At 38.1% G+C, this 19,926-nt stretch overlaps 1 protein-coding gene across 6 annotated transcripts in view; it reads right to left on the bottom strand.

Moving 5' to 3' along the window:
• The window catches only part of LOC123958873 (protocadherin-9), a 311,831-nt gene that overhangs the window by 84,013 nt on the left and 207,892 nt on the right, over positions 1-19,926 (bottom strand). The window contains exons 4-5 of one of the 6 annotated variants that reach the window (XM_046032576.1): positions 13,958-13,987; positions 5,848-5,855 (exon numbers count right to left, since the gene is read on the bottom strand). The exons of the other annotated variants lie outside the window; for them this stretch is intronic. Of the exons in view, the coding sequence (XP_045888532.1) occupies positions 5,848-5,855; positions 13,958-13,987 (38 nt within the window). The remainder of the gene's footprint in view (positions 1-5,847; positions 5,856-13,957; positions 13,988-19,926) is intronic. 6 annotated transcript variants of the gene reach the window in all.

Raw genomic sequence — 19,926 nt, 5'->3', positions numbered from 1 at the left:
GCCTTTTATTAAATACATAGTGTAATTAATGTCAGGCTTAATTAATGAAGGAATGAAATTGAAATTTCTAGTTATTGTTGGCAGCATATTATCATTTCTATGAGGCTGCAGGGACATTTACAGCCAGATTGTTTAGTTTGTGTTGTCAGTTTGTTTGGGTGTTGGTCAAAGTCAAAGTAGCCTGCAGAGTTAACAGAAGTCGCCCCCAGGGTGTCCTTCTTCCCACATTCTGTACTCTCACTGAGAAGAAGAATTTCTTAACCCAGAAGTGTTCCTGGGACATGCCTTATAGCCCTTCTGTTGGAGATATGCATGGAAACAGACACACACACACACACACACAGGAACACACCATCCTTAAAGCCATCCTGATTGAATTTCCAATTGTTAATTCCGAGTGTCTTTTCCCCTTGCTCTAATGACATTTTCCTCAGGCTTTTTCATAAGTCCAGACACAAGCCTCCAGCTAACCTTTCGTGAGCACAGAGAGGTCCCTGCCACATCCTTGGTGATGACAGACAGAGACGGGTTTTACAGTAATTATTGGCAAAAGCAAAGGTCACCCAATCTGCAGTCTAATGCAGATGACCTCATTATATATTTTAGAACTGCTCCAAAAGCATGCAACATTCAATTAACCAAAAAGGGGGAATAAAGAAAGAAAAAAAATGTAATGGTGAGAGAGGTGAGGAGTGGGATTTGCAGGCAGACCTAGGAGACTGTGGGAAAAACAAAAGCTGGCATCAGATTTGGATGCATGGTGTTTAATTTTCATGAGGGAGGGTAGGAGGGATAGATATACCGACAGACAGCTAGATAGCTAGATAAATAGACAGATGCAATGATACTGATAATATTCAGCTGACTAAAGGGAAAATTAATTGAAATTACAAAAAACAATGATGATGAAATTAAAGGCTGACATTTATGTGTCTGTGTGTGTTTGCTTCATTTATGAAATGTTATGGTTGATTTAATTATATATGCCTAGCTTGCTTGTTAGGCATTTTTGTTGTCAAAAAATAGTTGCAATCAACAGTTGAAGAAAGATATATACATAAATACCTAACCACCTTATTTGACAGTTGTGTAATAGCTCTCCCTCAAATCAAGCAATCTGATTGGTTCATAGAAGCAGTATAATGAATGGGTGCAACGGCCATGACGTCGAAATTCTTTGCACAGACCCATATCACTCTGCAACAAAGTAACATTCGTAAACTGGCTAGCTGAAAACTCCAAATGCATGGAAATGGAAACTCAACAATACGCATATTGTTTCCCTAACTAAAGAGGAGGTTGGCAAAGAACTGGAATGAACAGAACACTGAAGCAAACCAAGAAATGCTACCCTGTGATGTATGTTGCATAGTAAATGCCATGCCAGGTGGGACTACTTTTTGTATTCATAAAAAAATGTCTATTGATAAAATAAAACGACATTGTAGTGGGTCGATTACTTTCTTTTTGCTATACATGGTAACCGTTTAATAAAAGCAATAGCAAACGACAGGCCATGGTATATGCTTATTATATCACAGTTAAGGGGAACAACACCCCTAACTGCTAACTGTGATATAATAAGCGTATACCATGGCTTTATATATATATATATATATATATATATATATATATATATATGTGTATATATGTATATACATGTATATCTATAGTGCTTCCCACTTGCAGTCTACAATGAGCGCAGAATCAAGTACAATTAAATGTAAAGGTCTTGTAAAACAGCAGGAATCTGGATAAATGTCACTGTTTGTAATTATGAAGAGGCAGATGATCAGATGTGGCATTTTGAATGAAGATGATATAATGTGGGGGAGAAACAATTCCTTAGTTTGTGTGACAGCTAAAGTATGCTGCTTAGGCAATGCATATACATTTCACTTAAGGTAAGGCATGCTATTTTATACAAACATTTTATAGAAAAAATGAACCCAGTGAACAGAAGGGTGAGGCAAGATTTGACAAGTTTGGTGTATCTGCACTTAATTAACAGTGGCTTCATATGTTTTTCTTCCTACTGATGCCAAGGAAGTTGGCCTTAGGTAAGGTAGCCATCTATTTGTTAGGTGCCCTAAAAGTGTCAAGCTAGCAATACTGTTACTGGCTTTGGTATATTTTGCAACATGTGAAAGTAGTATTCAAAGTGCATATCTTGTATTATTAGAAAACCTGGGAAATGTGCTTCAACTGCAGATGATCAAAGGTATCATAAAGATGCTGTTAATCCATTTAACTGAGTAAGCTTTGATTAAGAGTAGTGCACAATCTACTGGAGCTTTTTTAAAGGTGTTTCCAAAAAGGTTTGTGATTAGTTCATGACAGTATCTCAAGTGCATGTGCATTAGCATAATATTAAGAAATTTAAAATACTCTTATTAATACATAGAGTAAATTAATACAAAAGGACTAAAAATGGAAGAAAAAAAAGATTTTAATTATCTTTTTTTAATTTACATTTTTACATGTATACAAGATAGACAGATGATCAAACAAACAAACAACAACGAAAAGTACAGAACGATACAATTACACATTACACACAAACACATAACATATGAGCGTGATAAAAGGTACAGTGCCTAATTAATTACAACATCTTAGTTCTCACTTAATCACAATAAACAAATTGAAAAATAATTTAATCAATGGTAACTTTGTAATTTTGGGGGATTTTGACTTCTAGTAGAGAACAAAAAATGGCTTATTATTGATTGGGTGTGTGCTGTCAAACATTGCTGGAGACTCTGTTTGGGAAAAGCTGAAGAGGTGATGAAATCAGACTCCTTTGATAAATATTTCAATATAACCTAGATTGTTCCCAGCAAAATCATTTATAATTCATCATTTCTAATTACTAAATACTACATTACGAGCTGTAAATAAAAAGGTCCACTTTTAAATTCCATGCACTGTCTGTGTGCGTTCTGTGTGTGTTGTCCGTGGGTGTGTATGTGCATGTGTTCATTTGTGGGTTTAAGCATGTTTGAAGATATTTGTGTTTCTCTGCTGCTGACAGTCACTTGTAGGAACATTAGCATAAGACCGGCTTAAACTATCCCTGCTGCCAGTTTACAAGATATTATGGCTTATCGCGCCTCCTAACCCTTATTATCCGCTTGTTTTTATAATTTGCCTGACCAAACACACTCACTTTAACAAACACAAAGCAAATAGCAGCATTTTGCTGCTGGAAGGTTTAATTCCAGCAAGCCTGCAAAATTATCAAGAATAGTGTTCGGCCTTGGGTTGTCATACATTAGAAAGGATACGATTTTAAGCAAACTGAAAAAAAAAATTCTGACAGGAGAGAGTAAATGCTGGCTAGTGAAACATCAGTTGCAACTTTATACAAATTATGTTATTGGAAAGTGTGAAAGTGGAAAGTTTTGACAAATAAGCCATACAATATCTTCTCCAAAGCTCAAAATGGGCAACACACTGTATCACTATTAAAATCTTTATTATCCTTACTAATTGTTAGAGAAGTAGACAGTCGCAGTAGTATAAATTAATTCAACTTCCATAAGTAATATTACTAACAAATACCGGATTTAAACTAAGACTTTTTTTAATGTAATAATTTAACCAGACGGCAAAAGTAAGATAAATAAAGCGGTTAGTCACCCTTAAAATGATATACATGGTGCCTTTTACCACGATAACACTGAGTATATTGACATGTTTCAGCACTGAACTGTGCTACTCGAACACACTTGAAACTCACAGTCAGTGTGTGAAATATACAGAATCACTGTGCAGGAAAGACTCAATCCCCATAGAACACAAAACTGATACAACTTTGGTTTTATGTGACAGAAAACAAATAGGGATAGGGCTTATGACTCAAAGCACAAGCTTTCTCTCTGCCTCCCTGTCTTTCTCCTCCTGAGTGTGACCATATGGAGCACAGTGTGCAAGTCAAGTCAGTTGTGTTCCAAATGAACAATACAACACTACATTTCTATAAGGCAGACGTTTAATGAGAAGAAGCACACACTGAGCAGACATGCACGCACACACAAACGCACACAAAATAATCCAGCCTCCTCACCCCCACAAATAATCTTATCTAACAGCAGTCTGACACCTGCGGTGAGAGAACACTTCCCGCGAGTCCGCTCTCACAATCAGACCACTGAGGGAGATCAGTCAACCAGGAAAACAAAACTCACAAAAAGATCTCTTTCTCTCTCTGCCCCGCTCTCTCACTCTCTCTGCTTCCTTTGGAGACCAAAGGTGCTGTGCCATCTGCTGGCCACCTTCGAAAATACATTTTTTTCTATCAATAAAAGGCCACAAACATCATTGTCTTCTCTGTTCCACTGGTCATGCTGATTGATTTTTTCTTTCTCAGTCATTCCCTCTCTGTCTAACACCTTTGCACTGTTACTGTTGTACACTTGCTGAAACAACAAAATGACAAAGCCGAGTCTTGCTGGATGCTATTTACCCTTAAATAGAATAGTGTACGTCTTTTTGTGATGTTTTATAATGTTATTTTTTGGGGAAAGTACATTTCAGTGTCATGCTCTATTCCCCACAGTTTTCATCCACAACCCTGACAAGCTGTAACATTCCATAAAACATCAAATCAATTGAAACATTACTAGATGATAGACATTGCCTCCTGTCAACATAACATCCGGATTTCCTTTGGGATCATCCATAAGATGCATCACAATCTCAGTCGGGCAGGGCTCTATTTTGATGACACGAACACAGTCAAAAACAAGCTTTTCAAACAGCTTAAAAAAGATGAAAGACAGAGAGATAAAAAGAGTTCCCAAACTTGTTTCTGTAAGCAATACTCAAATAAAAAGTGACAAATAAATCACAATCTCACCCGTCTTTGATTCTGACTCTAATATTGACGTAGTCTGCTCCCGCTGCCTCTCTAGAGTCTAAGTCTGCTGCCTTCTGCTTTTCATCATTAAATCATAGCTAGGCAGTTCTGAGAAACATCTGCATTCTGCCAGATCTACAATGAAGCCCGATCAGTCACTCCCCCGCGCTTTGGTTCACCACAAAGACACACACACACACGCACACAAAGACAAACACAAAGATACATAAATCTAGTCACATCTGACCCATTTCCTAAATTGCAAGCTTAGAAGAGTGGACATGTAGTGTGTGTGTGTGTGTGTCTGTTATGTCTAACAGTATTGTGCTTTGTGTTAGTCATTTACAGAACACTTGCTTAGCATGTGCTTATCAGCACAGTTCATCATGTTGACTCTTTCTGCTCTAAATGATCTTGTGCAGACATATGGATGCAATATACAGCATGCGTGTTCATTTATTTCAACCATTTATTGTCTAACCGACATATGAGACACTTTCTTCTCATTAAAAGGCATAAATCCACGTGTAGTCATACAGTATGTCGGTCACCAGAACCACACTCTCACTTGTCATCTTTCACAGGTGCTGTGACAAGCTCCCTTTGTTTTCTTTTCATCTGCCTACCACTCCCTAATTAACTCAATTTCATCCTACTTTCATCCGTTAGCACAAGAATCCCTCCCCACAGTTTTTTGCTTGTTAAATAGATATGTGTTTTAGCCTAATTTATAGCCTAATGGGGTTGGTGAAAATCTTAAGGACTCTAACTAAAACGTTATGCAACAATATGGCGGAAATCCAAGTGACATGTTAAGCGCTTATGAAGCTCATTCACTTCTTCACTAAATAGCTTCTATCAATGTTAAATCTACTAAGTGTAGGATTTGACCCTGGGACACGATGACTGGGCTGAAAGCAACTCATCTAGAGTGGCTTTAAACCTTTGTAGCACAGGCCATAGGCAAGTGTCAAAAATACACTTACTTCATAGGCTGAATGAACAAACCTTCTAGGAGTATATCTGTCGACTTCGGAAAAGCTCTCTAAATATCTGAAGTTAGTCTTAAACTGCAGCTAACACACATGGTGGTGGTTGAGCTAACCAAGTCTGGCACCACAGGCTGCCTACAGCTGGAAACATGATGAAATGAATCCACTGCCTAAGCATGTGTGTCTAACTTTTATATATAGAAGTTACATATGGTTACCCTACAAATCTTTGTAGCTCCCTATGGCCAGTTTACTCCACATCAGTGGTGAGCATATAGGAACAAAAATCACTAAACAGAATTTACCAGAACAGACTTCTTCAAGGGGATGACATTTCATTTATAATTGATATCATCTTACACCACCTGGGGCTACATCTGGACATCTTAGGCTCATCTACTCTTTTATTCCTCAACCCTGCAGTGACCTCTTACCTTTTCTGATGGATTTCACCACCCTCTCCCTCTACATCTCCCCCCTCATCCTAACTTTGGTGTGCTGTTAAGTAACGCGACTTGGCTGAGTGAGAACTGTGAGGCAGGAGTAGCCTCAACCAGCTTCGCTCTGTGCCTTAAGCAGAGCTGAAGAAACCTGTGCAACTGCCACAGAGCATTAGCTACAAAGTTAACCACTACTGACTCACTCATCGGTTCTACCCTCCGCCGACATCCACAGTCATAAAATGAGAGACACAGCAATTCTTCTCTATGTGTGTCTCCTGCATCAGGATGAAGGATTTGACACTCAGAGACAGTTAACTACAGAGCAGAGCAGGCTAGGCCCTGAGCACTGAATGGGGGAAGCTTGATGTGTTTATGAGTTACAGTCCATGTGATCTTGGTGCTGCACTCAGCTGCAGACAGCGCACACTGAAGTCACTGTTTTGTGGCAATATGGAGGGTGTTGACTTTTTATTTACACACTACAAACCTTCAGTGTCATTCCACCAATAAAAGGAATTAGAAATATATATATATAATAAAGATAATCAAAAATAAATAAAACACATTAATGTTGTAAAAGCTTCACATTTATTTGTACTCATGCAAAACCAAAGCATAATCACAGTGTATTCTGTGATTCACAATAACCTACAACCCTATTAGCTGTCATGAAATCCTATTTGTGATTCCATTACACCAAACAGGTACAGAAGCACACATTTGCTTAGTTGGATCTCTGTTTATCCTGAGGAAATAATGGCTATTTACACAGCCATGATTATCCAGCTTTGAGAGATCAAATGTAAATCGATGCAGCAGGGAGGTCTGGTTGACTTTGGCAAGTGGTGATCTAAATTTCTTGATTTTGCATGGCATTCACTCAAAAATATGAGGATTGTGAGATTGTTTTTGTTTGTCTCCAGTACAGCAAACAAACAGATATAGCTAGATAATCTGACATTTCTTTGTTTATTTTCATTAATCGTATTAATGATAACAGCTGAAGGATAGCTCAGTATATTATAACATTGTCCAGACTTAATTCAGCATGTCCCTTCTATTTACTGAATGTAATGCCTGTAAAACTGAGTAACAGTATAGTTGTAATGTCTAATTTGTACCAGATGATTTTTGATCAACTTTCCTTCACCTAAAATTCGGGGCTTGGAAGAACACTATTCTAAAAAAGTAACTTAAAATTATGTTCTCAATGATGTAAACAATTAGCACTCAAATATATACATAGCTACATAATACATACATTCCTTGCCAGTATGTGCCTGTACTGTCACATTCATGTAGACACAAAGCAAAGTGAGCGGTGAATTTCTTAACTGTAGACTTAAAAAGACTGTTTCTTCTTTTTATATCCCATAGCACCATCCTTTCTTTTAGCATATCCTTGTTAAAAATCACTTGGATTTTATTTATTCGACTGTAAATGGAAACGAGGTATTAAGAGGTTGTTAATCTAATAAATTTAGGTTAGAAATATGCAACTAATCCACACGTTAAATTCATAAGCTTCCACATTATCACAATCTGTCATTTAAAAGCTGAATCCAACTGACTGGAAAATTAGTAAAGTGCTAAAACCTAATGACATGGACAACAACTGATCATTCTGAAACTGCATCTTAAAGAGAATCTGTATGCATAGTAGCCACTGTTAAAAGGCAATGAAACAATAAAAGGCAATGTACAGCAATATCTCTCACTCCTCTTACCAACATTATTAAGTTATTATCTGAAATAAATTGAATAGCCTTTGCTTAATTGTAGACCACACTAATAGGAATGTTCCACTATGACCAAATTTGACTGTCACTAAAAGAGAAGGGCATTTTGTGTTCTCTATTGTTAAATCACTTGACAAGGCAACTTAAAACCACTCCCAAAAGTAGCAGATGTTCGTGTCACTTGATGATGAAGAAAATGATAGTGGAAGTGATGTTTAATGCTGAAACACCGTGGCAGAGTGTTGACAGTGCCATCAAATATCACTATCGACACCCTGCACTTACAGTATGTGCAATCCATGATGGTGTTACATGGGAATACACACTAAACACACTTGTGCATATGTATCCTTTTTTTTATATATTTCGCAAGGGTATAATATGCTGTGTGGGTCCATACTGTACATGAACTCACAAATTTGCATTGCCATTAGGGTTGAGTAACAGGCAACCATTTTGCCAATATAAATTGTTTAATGCCTTGAAACATTACAACTTGTGAACACTACATATTTACATGAGCGCTACATAAAAGATAGCTTACAAAAGTTACTTAAAATGACAAAGATTGCTGAGATCTACTCATTATTTTCTTGATGACAGACTTGATGGCGCTTCTTATTCAGCATCTGAAAACATGCTCTCTTACTGTTCTCTGCTCTGCTCTAATGCCGTCTCATCTCCTGCTCTTTTCTCCAACCACAACAATTATCACATAAATCTTCAAATAATTGAGATTAACTTTATATTAACTAGACAACTTGAGGAAAGCGAACCACCACCATCGATTTTGATGAGTTTCTATGGTTTCTCGACAGTTTCATGTGGTCATTTGAGTGGGGCCCAGGGAAATACAGTGGATCCCCTATTAAAATGTGTTTTATGACAAACTGTAGTGGTGTTTAGGGATGGGTATCGTTAGGATTGATATTACTGCACTGATCGGTTCAGTTCTTTATCAAAAGTCAAGTACTCTTACTGGTTCTTTTCATGAGTAATTAAAAATAATATATATATATTATTTAAATAAATAAATAATTTTTTCATGGATTGGAATTTAACATTTTAAACATGGCTAAAACTATAACTAAATGCTGTTTCTAGAACAACAGTAATGTTTACAACAGAAGTCACTATACTCTATGCAATATACTGTAGGTTTGTGGTCATGTTTACATGTTTCTGCATGTTGAACAAGTGTATTAATGAAGTATTGGCTTTTTACTTTCAAAGGTTTTATTGCAGAAGTGTAGTTGTCATCAACTCGAGTAATCTTGGAGTTAACTTCACTTCACCTGGTTCACTTCTCCAGCGTGGCCTCTCTGCTCTGCTGACCACTGACTTTACTCAGCTGCGTGTGCATGTGTGTGTGTGTGTTTGATTAGGAGCTGACAGAGGGCAGTTCTATGATTTCAACAGAGATTTGTAGTTCACTATTTAATATTAGCATAATGATGGGAAAAGTAGGGTGGGTTGATGGTGATTTTACATCATTCTTTCTGATTTAAATGCGTCAGACTCGTACCTGTCAACATCAATGCAGTTTCCAGCACACCTGTAGTCAGTAGCAATGACAATGCTGTCACGGAAACACTGCTTTGGGGACTAGTTCCAGTGACTCCGCAATGTCATGCCATCCCATTGGCTGTGATTGTGATTTCTCTCTTTAAAAACATAGATTAGATTTTCAAAACATGAGTAGGAACACCATTACCTCACGAATTTTACTCCCATCTAGTTTCCATGTGTTCTCACCCTAAACTGTTGTTCATGACCTGTACTTGACAAAATAAAGGTGGGCAAATATACGGTGAGGAGTGAAATATGCTATTCAGTATTTACATAAATCTGATTAGTTTTACATACAGCACACCCACCATGTATGCTTGTGGTTTTGTGCTTAGTGAGATTAGTGCACTACATATATGTTCAATGTATGCATGAACATCATATTTCAAATTATTTGGTATAAGAAGGTGTATAAACTTGGCAAAATTAGTGTGTAGTAGTAAATTAGGTTTGCAATTTTTTAATTGAATGGCTTTACCTTAAAGCCTGTACTTGTCCCTGATTTAAATATATTATTATGGGATTTTTTGGGCTATAAGAAAAGGTTCCAGGGGTGATTTTAAAACAATTTGATACAGTTGTATACAACATTGATAACGTGCTATGACTCATCAACCAAATAAATTTCAACCATAAAATAAAACATACTGTAATAATGTACATTTTGTGGATAGCACACATTTTCTATGTGAAGTGCAGGTGAGAAAAAGACCTCCAGAGATACAAGCATGTTACCACAGACTGAAATTAACACACAACTATGTGTGCATATAACTTCTTCCAGCGTTTAATGTGTATATCCATAGCCTATCCTGTATGGCACATAAACCTTTTCTACTAATGCATCAATTATTGTGGACAACCAAAGCTGCTTCATACTCATCCCCGCTGCAGCAACCTACCTTGGATTTGTAAAACATCAGGTATTCACACCTGCTGTTATGCGATTTCACCCATCAGGAAATTAGAAACTAACTTTTTCTGAGAGGACAGTCACAGTGAGGGAAATACAATTACGCTCAAGCCTCAATAATTAATTTTATGGTCAATGATCTTACCAACAATTATTTCTGATGCAACTAATCATCTGGAAAATAAGAATCACCCAGACCTTTTTCCATTTGTTTTGTTGCCAAGCAGCCAGCAATTTCCCTCCAATAGTTTCTAGTGAAAGCAAGGCACCAGCATAATGCATAGTGGTGGATAGTGTGTTGCAGTGCATAATTTGTTTTTGTTTGTATGTGATCGCCTGCCCGTTTGCATTTTGGGAGACCATGACAGAAAAGGAACACTTCTCTCTCTCTGTGTTTTTGTATTTTTCACTGATGGAAACCCATTCAGCCAAAAGGTATACCAAAGGAACATACTATGATTATGTACAGTAGCAGAGGGGCAATTTTCAGCAGTGTTGAATTTCTAGAAATGACATGTTATAGTTTTTAGTTTTTATTTATATATATATAATGTTACAATACCAGTACCAAACCCAGTACCCTTAAAGTGATACCAATACCAAGTGAGTACTTCATTCGATACCTTGCATAAAATGTCACCTGATTGGTAGCTTATTATTTTTTATTGTTGTTATGGACAAGCAAGGTTATCTATTTAATTTTTTTCTTGTTTCAAATAACTTCTAGAAGTATTGGGAAATTGTATCACATTGCTCCCCATCCTAATTAGGTCATCCTCACTGGTAGCATTAGCCTATAAGGGGAAAGACTACAGCTTGGGAGTTATTTTATATTTGAATGAGAGAGGAGTGAAATAGTTTAGTGACCAAATAAGTTATGGGAAACGAATTTAAGGTATTTTTTGATAGGCCTACTTGTGTTGAAAGTAAAGTGAAAGATCACCCTGAGTGCTTTTTCCTTTAGTGGGGAGCCGCAAACCTCCGAAAATACGACAGTCACAAGAATAAAACGAGAAAGCCTTCTGTTTAAACAAGTCACTAAACTACACTAAAGATACAAACAGAGGAAAAGAGTAGCTGCAGGTCTAGCCGATCAAACTAACTATACGTGAAGTAGCCCCAGCTGCAGCCGGAGGCTCCGTCAGTAAAATCAGCTGATCGCTGTTGTGCCACGAAAGCGTTTCATTGATGATGGAATGCAGCGATCGATCGGTGACAAGTGGTGAATAGCAAATACAAATGTACAGAGAAGTGTTAACTGATACCAGAAGATGAAACCAACGGAAAGCCAAGATTGTGGTAATAAACAGTGACGAACATGCCTGAGACCGCAGACAAAGGTGAGCAGCTGTTAAAATCACGCTTGGACCCCGCGCGTGCACACCTTTTTATACAGTTTATGGTGCAGGCACATAAGGGGGAAAAAGGCGCAGACTACTCTTCTCTTTCTTTCAGTGTTTTGCTTGTGTGTTTGGCTGCAAGCAAAACCATACAAATAGTCATTTTTTGACACGATCTGGTTACAAAAAGTAGGCCTAGTTATCGATTGAAGTAGGCCTACTGGTTTGACTGGAGACGTTTCGGTTCTACTCGATACCGGGCTGTTTCGGTAGCGATACCCATCCCTAGTGCTAACACAGGTGGTGTGGCAAACTATGGTGAGAAAGCAGCTCTGGTTGCATTAGGAGTACTTGATTTTCATTTTGCTTGGGCGGTTACTAGGGGTAACAACTATTCTGCCATAATTAAGCGATAATTAAACACGTGGCTCTCTTCCTTCTCTACCTGGTTATCATCTGCGCACAAATTCCTCTTCTTATACCTAAAGTTCACCGGACCGGGGCTCTCTTCTGAGTTATGTGCATGCTATTTCTCCGAGCCGACACAGTGGGGAGAGAGAGGGAGAGAGGGAGTGAGTTGTGGGGCAGATGCTTACAGCGCCAGAAACCTTGAAGAAAAGAACAGAAAGTCGTGAACACTTGTCATAATTCGCGAGAAATGTGACAACATTGAAAAACGGGAGTCTCCCGCGAGCTAACCGGAGATAACCTCTGTTGCTCCTTGTTTATTTCTGTAGCCTGCAACACCATGCTGCGTATGACATCGTGTTACGCGGGTAACACGGGTCACTTTCAGGCCGTGGACAGTTCACACTGGAGTCTGATATGGGCCACATTTAAACTATAATGTGAATTGTCAAACAAAAAAAAATCGGAATTGAACATTAAGGCCTGCAATCTGAACATAGCCTTACTTGTAACAGAGTATTTTTACAGTGTTGACCTAGTAATTTTACTGAAGTAAAGGAGTATTTCTTCCACCACTGCCACTGTCTGTCTATCAAGGTAAACAAACACTTAATAACTATATAAGCTTACTATGTGACTAGCCCATTAGCCAGTAACATTGCTTGCTTGAACCGTGTTTTACGAAAGCTTAAAAGGGCGCACAGCAAGTCAACTTTGCCAGCAGCAAGGAGAACATTTAAACTATGGGCTCCTGAGATGGGGAAAAAAACGATAAAAAAAAAGATCTCTGGAAGTTGTGAAACGATTAAGAATCTTAAAAGAATAGAAATTCTTATGTGAATAGATAAAGCTTATTCAACATAGAGAAATACATTTCTTCTCTTAATTTTTTCCTTCCACCACCACTTTGGATTAGCAGTGGTTGCAGCAACAGCCTATTAAAGACATAAGGTGGGCTATCAGCAGGGCATTGTCCTAGGTAAATCTTTGATTTGTTCGTCATAAACACAGAAAATCCAGCACTAATGGAAGGTGTAATATAGTTTTATCACTGAATATCTAAGTGCTGCCTAGCATGAAGGTTGAATGTGTTTATCGCTCGGTCATAATACTGAACTGTGCAAGTGTTCCATTGGTAATTTAAAATCTTTCTTGGCCCATGAGCATCACCTCAACCACAGCTAAAATTGCTGTCCACACACAGGGGCTGTTCCTGGGAAATTGGCTTATCCATGTCCGGATCAGAAACAAAGCTAGCAAAAGCTTAGCTAGTACAGTAGTGCTTCATCAGTTTTCTCACTTTTCCTGGTGGATTTCCAAGTAATCCTAGGTCAGATGAGAACAGAGATTGCCATCACCTCCCACTTTGTCAGCCAAAGGTCCTTCAAACAAAAGATACATCCATGCTATTTACCTGAACCGGTTAACTGACTCATCCCAGTGAGCAGCAACTCCATAACAACATACACTTCTAAAATAGCAAAATAAAAAACAAAAACTAAAATGACTCTGATATTATCCTTTAAAACTAACACCCTATATTCTCTGCACATATCCTTGGTGCTCCAACTTCGCAGCTAAAGATGTGCTGTCGTTTACTTGTTTGACAGTTCGCTTTAAATATACATTTTCCATTTTCAAAGATATCCACTGAATAATTATAAGACTTTCTCAAGATCTCCTGTAGATAACAACTCTCTTTATTGTCAGTTATACTGAAGCCTCCCCACTATTTGCGGCCCAGCTGCACAGGAGGGTCCCCTTAAATAATGTACAGTGGCAGCAATGTTGACTTCATACGTTTCAGTAAAATATGGACAACTCTCAGCACTATAAAAGCCTTAACAAGACACATCTCTAACTTTGGTGTCTCAATAACATCACTAAATATTTGCCAGTGTTACCATATTTTTCACAACATTGTACTTGACCCTTGTGTTACCTAGAATCATTTATGAAATGGAAATGGAATAAAACATGCATTGTATCCCAAATATCAGCCTCAAACTCACTTTGTTCTTCTTGCTCATGTTCCATCTTTTCATTTTGATTTGTACTTTGGTCACCTTTCTTTTTCTCTATGCACTTCTCTTGTGACCCACTCAGCCACATCTTCTGTAGTGTAAGTACTTACACCAACAGCCTGAGGCAGGATGCCTTGATTTCCCACAGCGAGAGAAAGGCTTGCCTGTGACGGCCATTCCTTTTATACCAGCAGTCAGGTTGTGCAGGAAGATTGATGTACTCAACTGCTGATCTTCTCTAGCCACTATCCACATTTACATAGTAATCTCTATAGGATTGTCTAGTTTTAGGTTATCTTCAGTAAGACATCACCTTTGAATCATTTCAATAAGCAGCCCATATACTAATATATCATACTGTACTGTTCTTCAGCACAAGCAGAAGTATGTTTAGGGAGGAGACCCGCTTGCTCATTGCTTTGATGGGAGAATTCATATCTGATAACACAGATACATAGTACAGAGACAAACTCATAAAACTTTGTAAATGCAGAAGAGATATCCCCTGTATCCATCAATTCAACACTACATCACTGCAGGCCATTTTTGCCCAGGGGTCAACATGTCAGCTGAACAAGACTGCTTGTCTGTCTCCCTGGAGAGTTATAAATTGAGATAATAAGTACAGGGTTCCTACATACTTTCCATTTCAAAATTCCATATTTCCAAATTTCTAGACATCTTAATTTTTCAGACTTTTGACATCTGAATGACAATGAAATGACTGACTGTGCTTATTACCTTCGACAGATACTGGATTGTTTTCATTTTTGTGTCAGAGCAATTGATTTATCGCTTGCTGTCGGAATGTAAAGAATTTCAACTAACATAATAAAAAATGCTTCCTGCCTACACCAGCTTTACTATGTATGCTATTATGTTGCCAAATAATTGCCAGAAGATTGTAGCTAGGTACTCCAGCTCATACAAATGAATTAACACCAAACCATGTGGCTGCTCAGTCCACACACCTATGCAGAAAGTTGGACAATATTCCACTGTCAAACATCTCTGCCCAAAGAGGAAGTAAACAAACCTGTGCTACCTATAATTGTATTAGTTTCCCTTAACATAGTTATTTACATTTATTCTCAATGAACAATGAACACAACCATTAAGGTATGGTTTCCTTTCTCTTTTCTGAGGACTACGTCACTGCATAACTCATAAAGGTTCGGACAAGCCTAATAATTGGTTATTTGTAATGCTATGTAATTTGCAATTCAAAGACCCATTGCCCCATTTTCTTTCTAATTTGGTGTCCGAATTTAGTAGACTTTACGGCACTTGGGACAGAGCTGTTTTGCAGGTTGTGACGTGCAGACATAGAGCATTGAGAATATGGTGCAGCTCTGAGTAGGAGTGTAAGTTCAGTTGCCTGCAATACTTCTTACCTTGCTTTCGATGACATCAAGCTCGCTCTCTTTTTTGACGTCTGCCAAAGTTTTTAAAAAAGTTTCACTATTTTGCAGTTTAGATGCACTTACTATTTTAGAATAACCAAATTTACCTTTCCCATATTACAGTTTTAATAAAATTAATTATTATTTCTGGGAAAACTTCTAAATTTGTGAACTGCAGCAATTACACATTCATTGTTTTTCATGATTACTAAATATAGACAAAGATGCATGGCAGTATGTAGGTTTATTTAATGGTTTTATATAACATTACAGTTTGTTCAGGTTTAATATTATTTGGCAACAATATGGTAAATTTGGACAGGGTTGAAAAAAAACTAAGCATGCTCACATTCTGTCCACTCAATGCTGCTACATACTCGATTTTCCCTTTATTGTAAATACCCCATTGCGTCTACTAACTGTAGCATTAAAAAATGTAATATTTGAAAAACTTTAAAATACATTTATTATATAGAGAATCTGAATAATCTAGAAACTGCATAGTATAAAATACTATATTTTTATTTGAGAATGTCACATATGTAGACCCTGTTTTGTGCAAAGTGTTACATTCAAGTACAAATTGTTAAAAAACAGTGCAAACTGCTATTGTATGCAAACTGTGGATCTTCCTGGGGCAAAAATCTTAAAATAGCATGGTTTTCCCCCATTGCAACTGAAATAGCTGACCGAGTCACTTTATATACCATGAATTTGGAAGATGTAATGGAACCCTGTGCAGGAATAATAGCACATCTAAGGAAAGGCAGCTTCCAGCACTTATCCCACAGTTAAAATCAGCTTGCTAGCATGCCAGAAAAACACAGTTTTTAGGGTGACGGTTTGAACAGATCTCAAATATTCATACAAAACTATTACAAAGAAAAGGAATCCATATAAACCCCATCATCTAATGCCAAGGAATCCCACAATCAGAGTAAGTCGGATGCAGCATTCCCGGTCAAAGCTGCAGGCTTGTCATACACCCCCATAATGTGAAGGTGTCATTCCTTCTCAGTACTGTTTTTAGTTTAGCACAAAGATATGATTTCTAAGTCATAGATGTAAACTCAAAACAATGTTTGCTGTTGAGGAATATCCTGGAGCAATAACTTATTACACATCTAGTAATAAAATCCCTTGAGAGAGAAAAATAAGGATGTCTACGAGTTACATAAGCTGAAATCCAAGCTCAGCTGTTTTTGTAATGATGGGTACCTCCATTCCCTATCCGTATAAAATAAAAACTAAATGGCACGGACTCAGAACAACTGATATATAAGTGTTTGTAAATTTGCATGTGCTCACTTGGGACCTTCTTTCAACCTGCCAAATAATATTCCAACTGGGACACCACACTGCCGTCATATTAAAACGTGATGTATATTGGTTTTTCCTCTCACCATCCCTTGTTACCAATTTATGACAGAACAGCAAGGGGAGAAAGACAATATTGGTGTGAGGAAAATGGGGATGACAGACAGGAGCAAGAGGAAAAAAATGTAGGATGCAGTAGTTGCAATATTAGTTTAAAGAGACAGTTGCAACAATCATTCACCACAAGAGCAGACTCCAGTGGCTCACTGGCAGCGTGTAAACAAACCTAATGTCTACAGCCTGTATAACCATGAATCTCATAACCCATCTTGGCCCTGAAGCCTTTTCTTAGCCTCCCTCACAAGTCCAGTGGCTTATCACATAAACGATTATTGACTGCTTTGCAAGCCATCAATACCATCAGAGCAGTTTTACATATGGTAAGCCCAGCAACTTCATCATAGTAAGCCAGTAGAGGCAGGAAACTGAGAGGCTATAATGCAACACCAGGTTGTTCGATGATAATATAAGGGTCTGGAGTGGCATTTTCTGCAGAGCTGTGGAACCCTTACATTTGAATGTGGGTTGGATTACTGGATTACTGTAAATGTTAATTATTTGCCTGAGAATATTCTGTGGGAAGGGTATGAATTAAACTCAACAGAAATATCCAGGAATCTGTGATAAGACACTTTGAAGGTAAAAGAAAGGACAGAGCCTTCCAGTAACAGTGGATTGCTACAAAACAAAAGCACACGTAACATGGCTGTGTGATGGTGCAATGTATTGGTATATAAAATGGTGCCTCAGGTCTTGCAGCTGAGCCAAAACAACTTAATGGATTAATTGGGAACCAACAGAGATAATTAGGCCTTTGGGGTTGTATGATTCCACCCCTCGTCGACTGTTGCCTCAGAACTGTGATGTAGTGCGTTCCTGCTGTGTAATCGAGATAATTAGCAAGAATGTTGTGTCACTGTCCAAAGATTAGCAAAAGGGAAAGGCCAAACAGGGCTCATTAAAATGTGTTTCCAATCTAGAAAGACGTGATAGGACTTATTTACTGACAGAGATTGTGTCCTGCTTTCATTTACCTTATTTGTGTCCTTAGAGAAGTGAGGGATAAAAAGATGAAAGATTCAAGTTTTTATCTTATGACAAGCATTTAACTTCAATCATTCCAAGAGGAATTGGTCCAGCCTTTAACTTGGCAGCCATTCACCAGTGTCCACACAAACATCCTGTACTGCAACAATTTCTTTAGCTCATATGAGAACGATGCACAATTCTGTCATATATTTGTTTCCCCCGAGGAGAAATTACTATGGATAGCTACTGTTAGCTGAAACTAACTGAGCCGGGGCTTCAGTTGTTTACTGTGCTCCTATTATTGGATGCCAAGGTGTCCTTCTGTGAGGCTGACAGGCACTGAGTAGTAGGCCAAATTGATTGGTCTGCTCTTGCCCACCAAAAGGACCTGAACTCAATTTGCTTGTGATGGCTTCAATTTCCTGGCTGGACAAAATCCCCCCACTCCTCTCTCTCTTGCTCTCTCTCACTCAGCATCCCTTCCTCGCTCAAGAGCTGTCATTTAATTTCATTACTCAACAGGGGAGGTTCATGTCCTGTCACATTTGTCTGTCTTTCGCCCCTCACCCTGTTCATGTGAACCTTACCAAGCAGCTTGGGGAAAGAAAGGCTTGTTGTTAAGACACCGTTTGTTTTAGCATTACCCAGAATAGCATCATTTGCAGTTTTTGCCTGCTGACATCCAAACCAAAGCTTTGTAAGCTATATTTTCTTTTAAATAGAGGTGGTAGCCTGATCCTCATCTGCCCTCTAGATGGCAGATGCAAGTGGGTAAATTTTTAAGATAATCTATATTTTTTCTTAGGCTGTCCAAAGATGAAAGCAGAGGCAGCATACAGAAACATACTGCCTGCCTTCATTGGGGGTGTGGTGTGTAAAATAACTAGGAAACTGTGGAGGGCTGGTATGTTATAGGTTTTGTCATCTCCGTGTCATTACTCCTGCCAGTATTCAAGGGAAGGTCATCAAAGGTTGTACTAATTTAGGGCTTGCTTTACAAAGCTTATTTTCTTCCATAACATTTCTCGGGAGCAAAGACCCAATTTGCTTCTCCCACCATACTGTAGCAAAATCTTGTAAACTAATTTCACATGCACATAATGCCCACACGGTCAACGGCTGATTAGAAAGAAAACAGGATCTGACGCTGGAGTCAAGCATATAGGTCTTTGAAGTGATTACCTTACATGTTTTGGCCTTGCTTTTGTTGCTGTAAGATAAACACGTGGAGCCACTCAGCATATGCCAGCTTATGTCAAGATGAAAGATTTTACAAGCCATTATCAGAAACCCGCAGATTGTACTGAGGGTATTAGCTGGTCTCAGAAATGTGCTACTACTGCAAAGATCTTGCTCCGATTTCAGACACTGTGGATAGGGGGTCAGGCTCTCAGCACTTTTAGATGATCTAGATGACAGGCAGGAGATTAAGGGCTGGCAAAATGTGAGGTCCTAAAGATAGCTAATCACATACTGTACAATATAGCAAGAAAATGTCTTAAAATATTACCTTACATTAATAATCTACACTAACCATTCCTTCCTCTCACCCTTTAATAAAATCAATTAAAATCTCTAATATCATAAAATGATAAAATCACACATAAACACACAAACACACAGAATATTCTGTTAGGAATCAAAAAAGCTGAGAGCAACTTGCACCATCTTCCTTAACCAGCCTCTCTAACATTTTCTCTTGCTTTTATTCCTCTTTGTCTCAGAGGATATGCTCTCTTCTGGGTGTATTTACCAGCGGTCTTACAAGATTTTACCTCCAGGAAACAAGCGGCTGATCTGGCTCATATTTTACAATGATTCATCTCGC

This window comes from Micropterus dolomieu, linkage group LG20, assembly GCF_021292245.1.
Source record: "Micropterus dolomieu isolate WLL.071019.BEF.003 ecotype Adirondacks linkage group LG20, ASM2129224v1, whole genome shotgun sequence".
In the NCBI taxonomy this organism is placed as follows: Eukaryota; Metazoa; Chordata; class Actinopteri; order Centrarchiformes; family Centrarchidae; genus Micropterus; species Micropterus dolomieu.
This window is presented reverse-complemented; position numbering and strand designations above follow the sequence as displayed.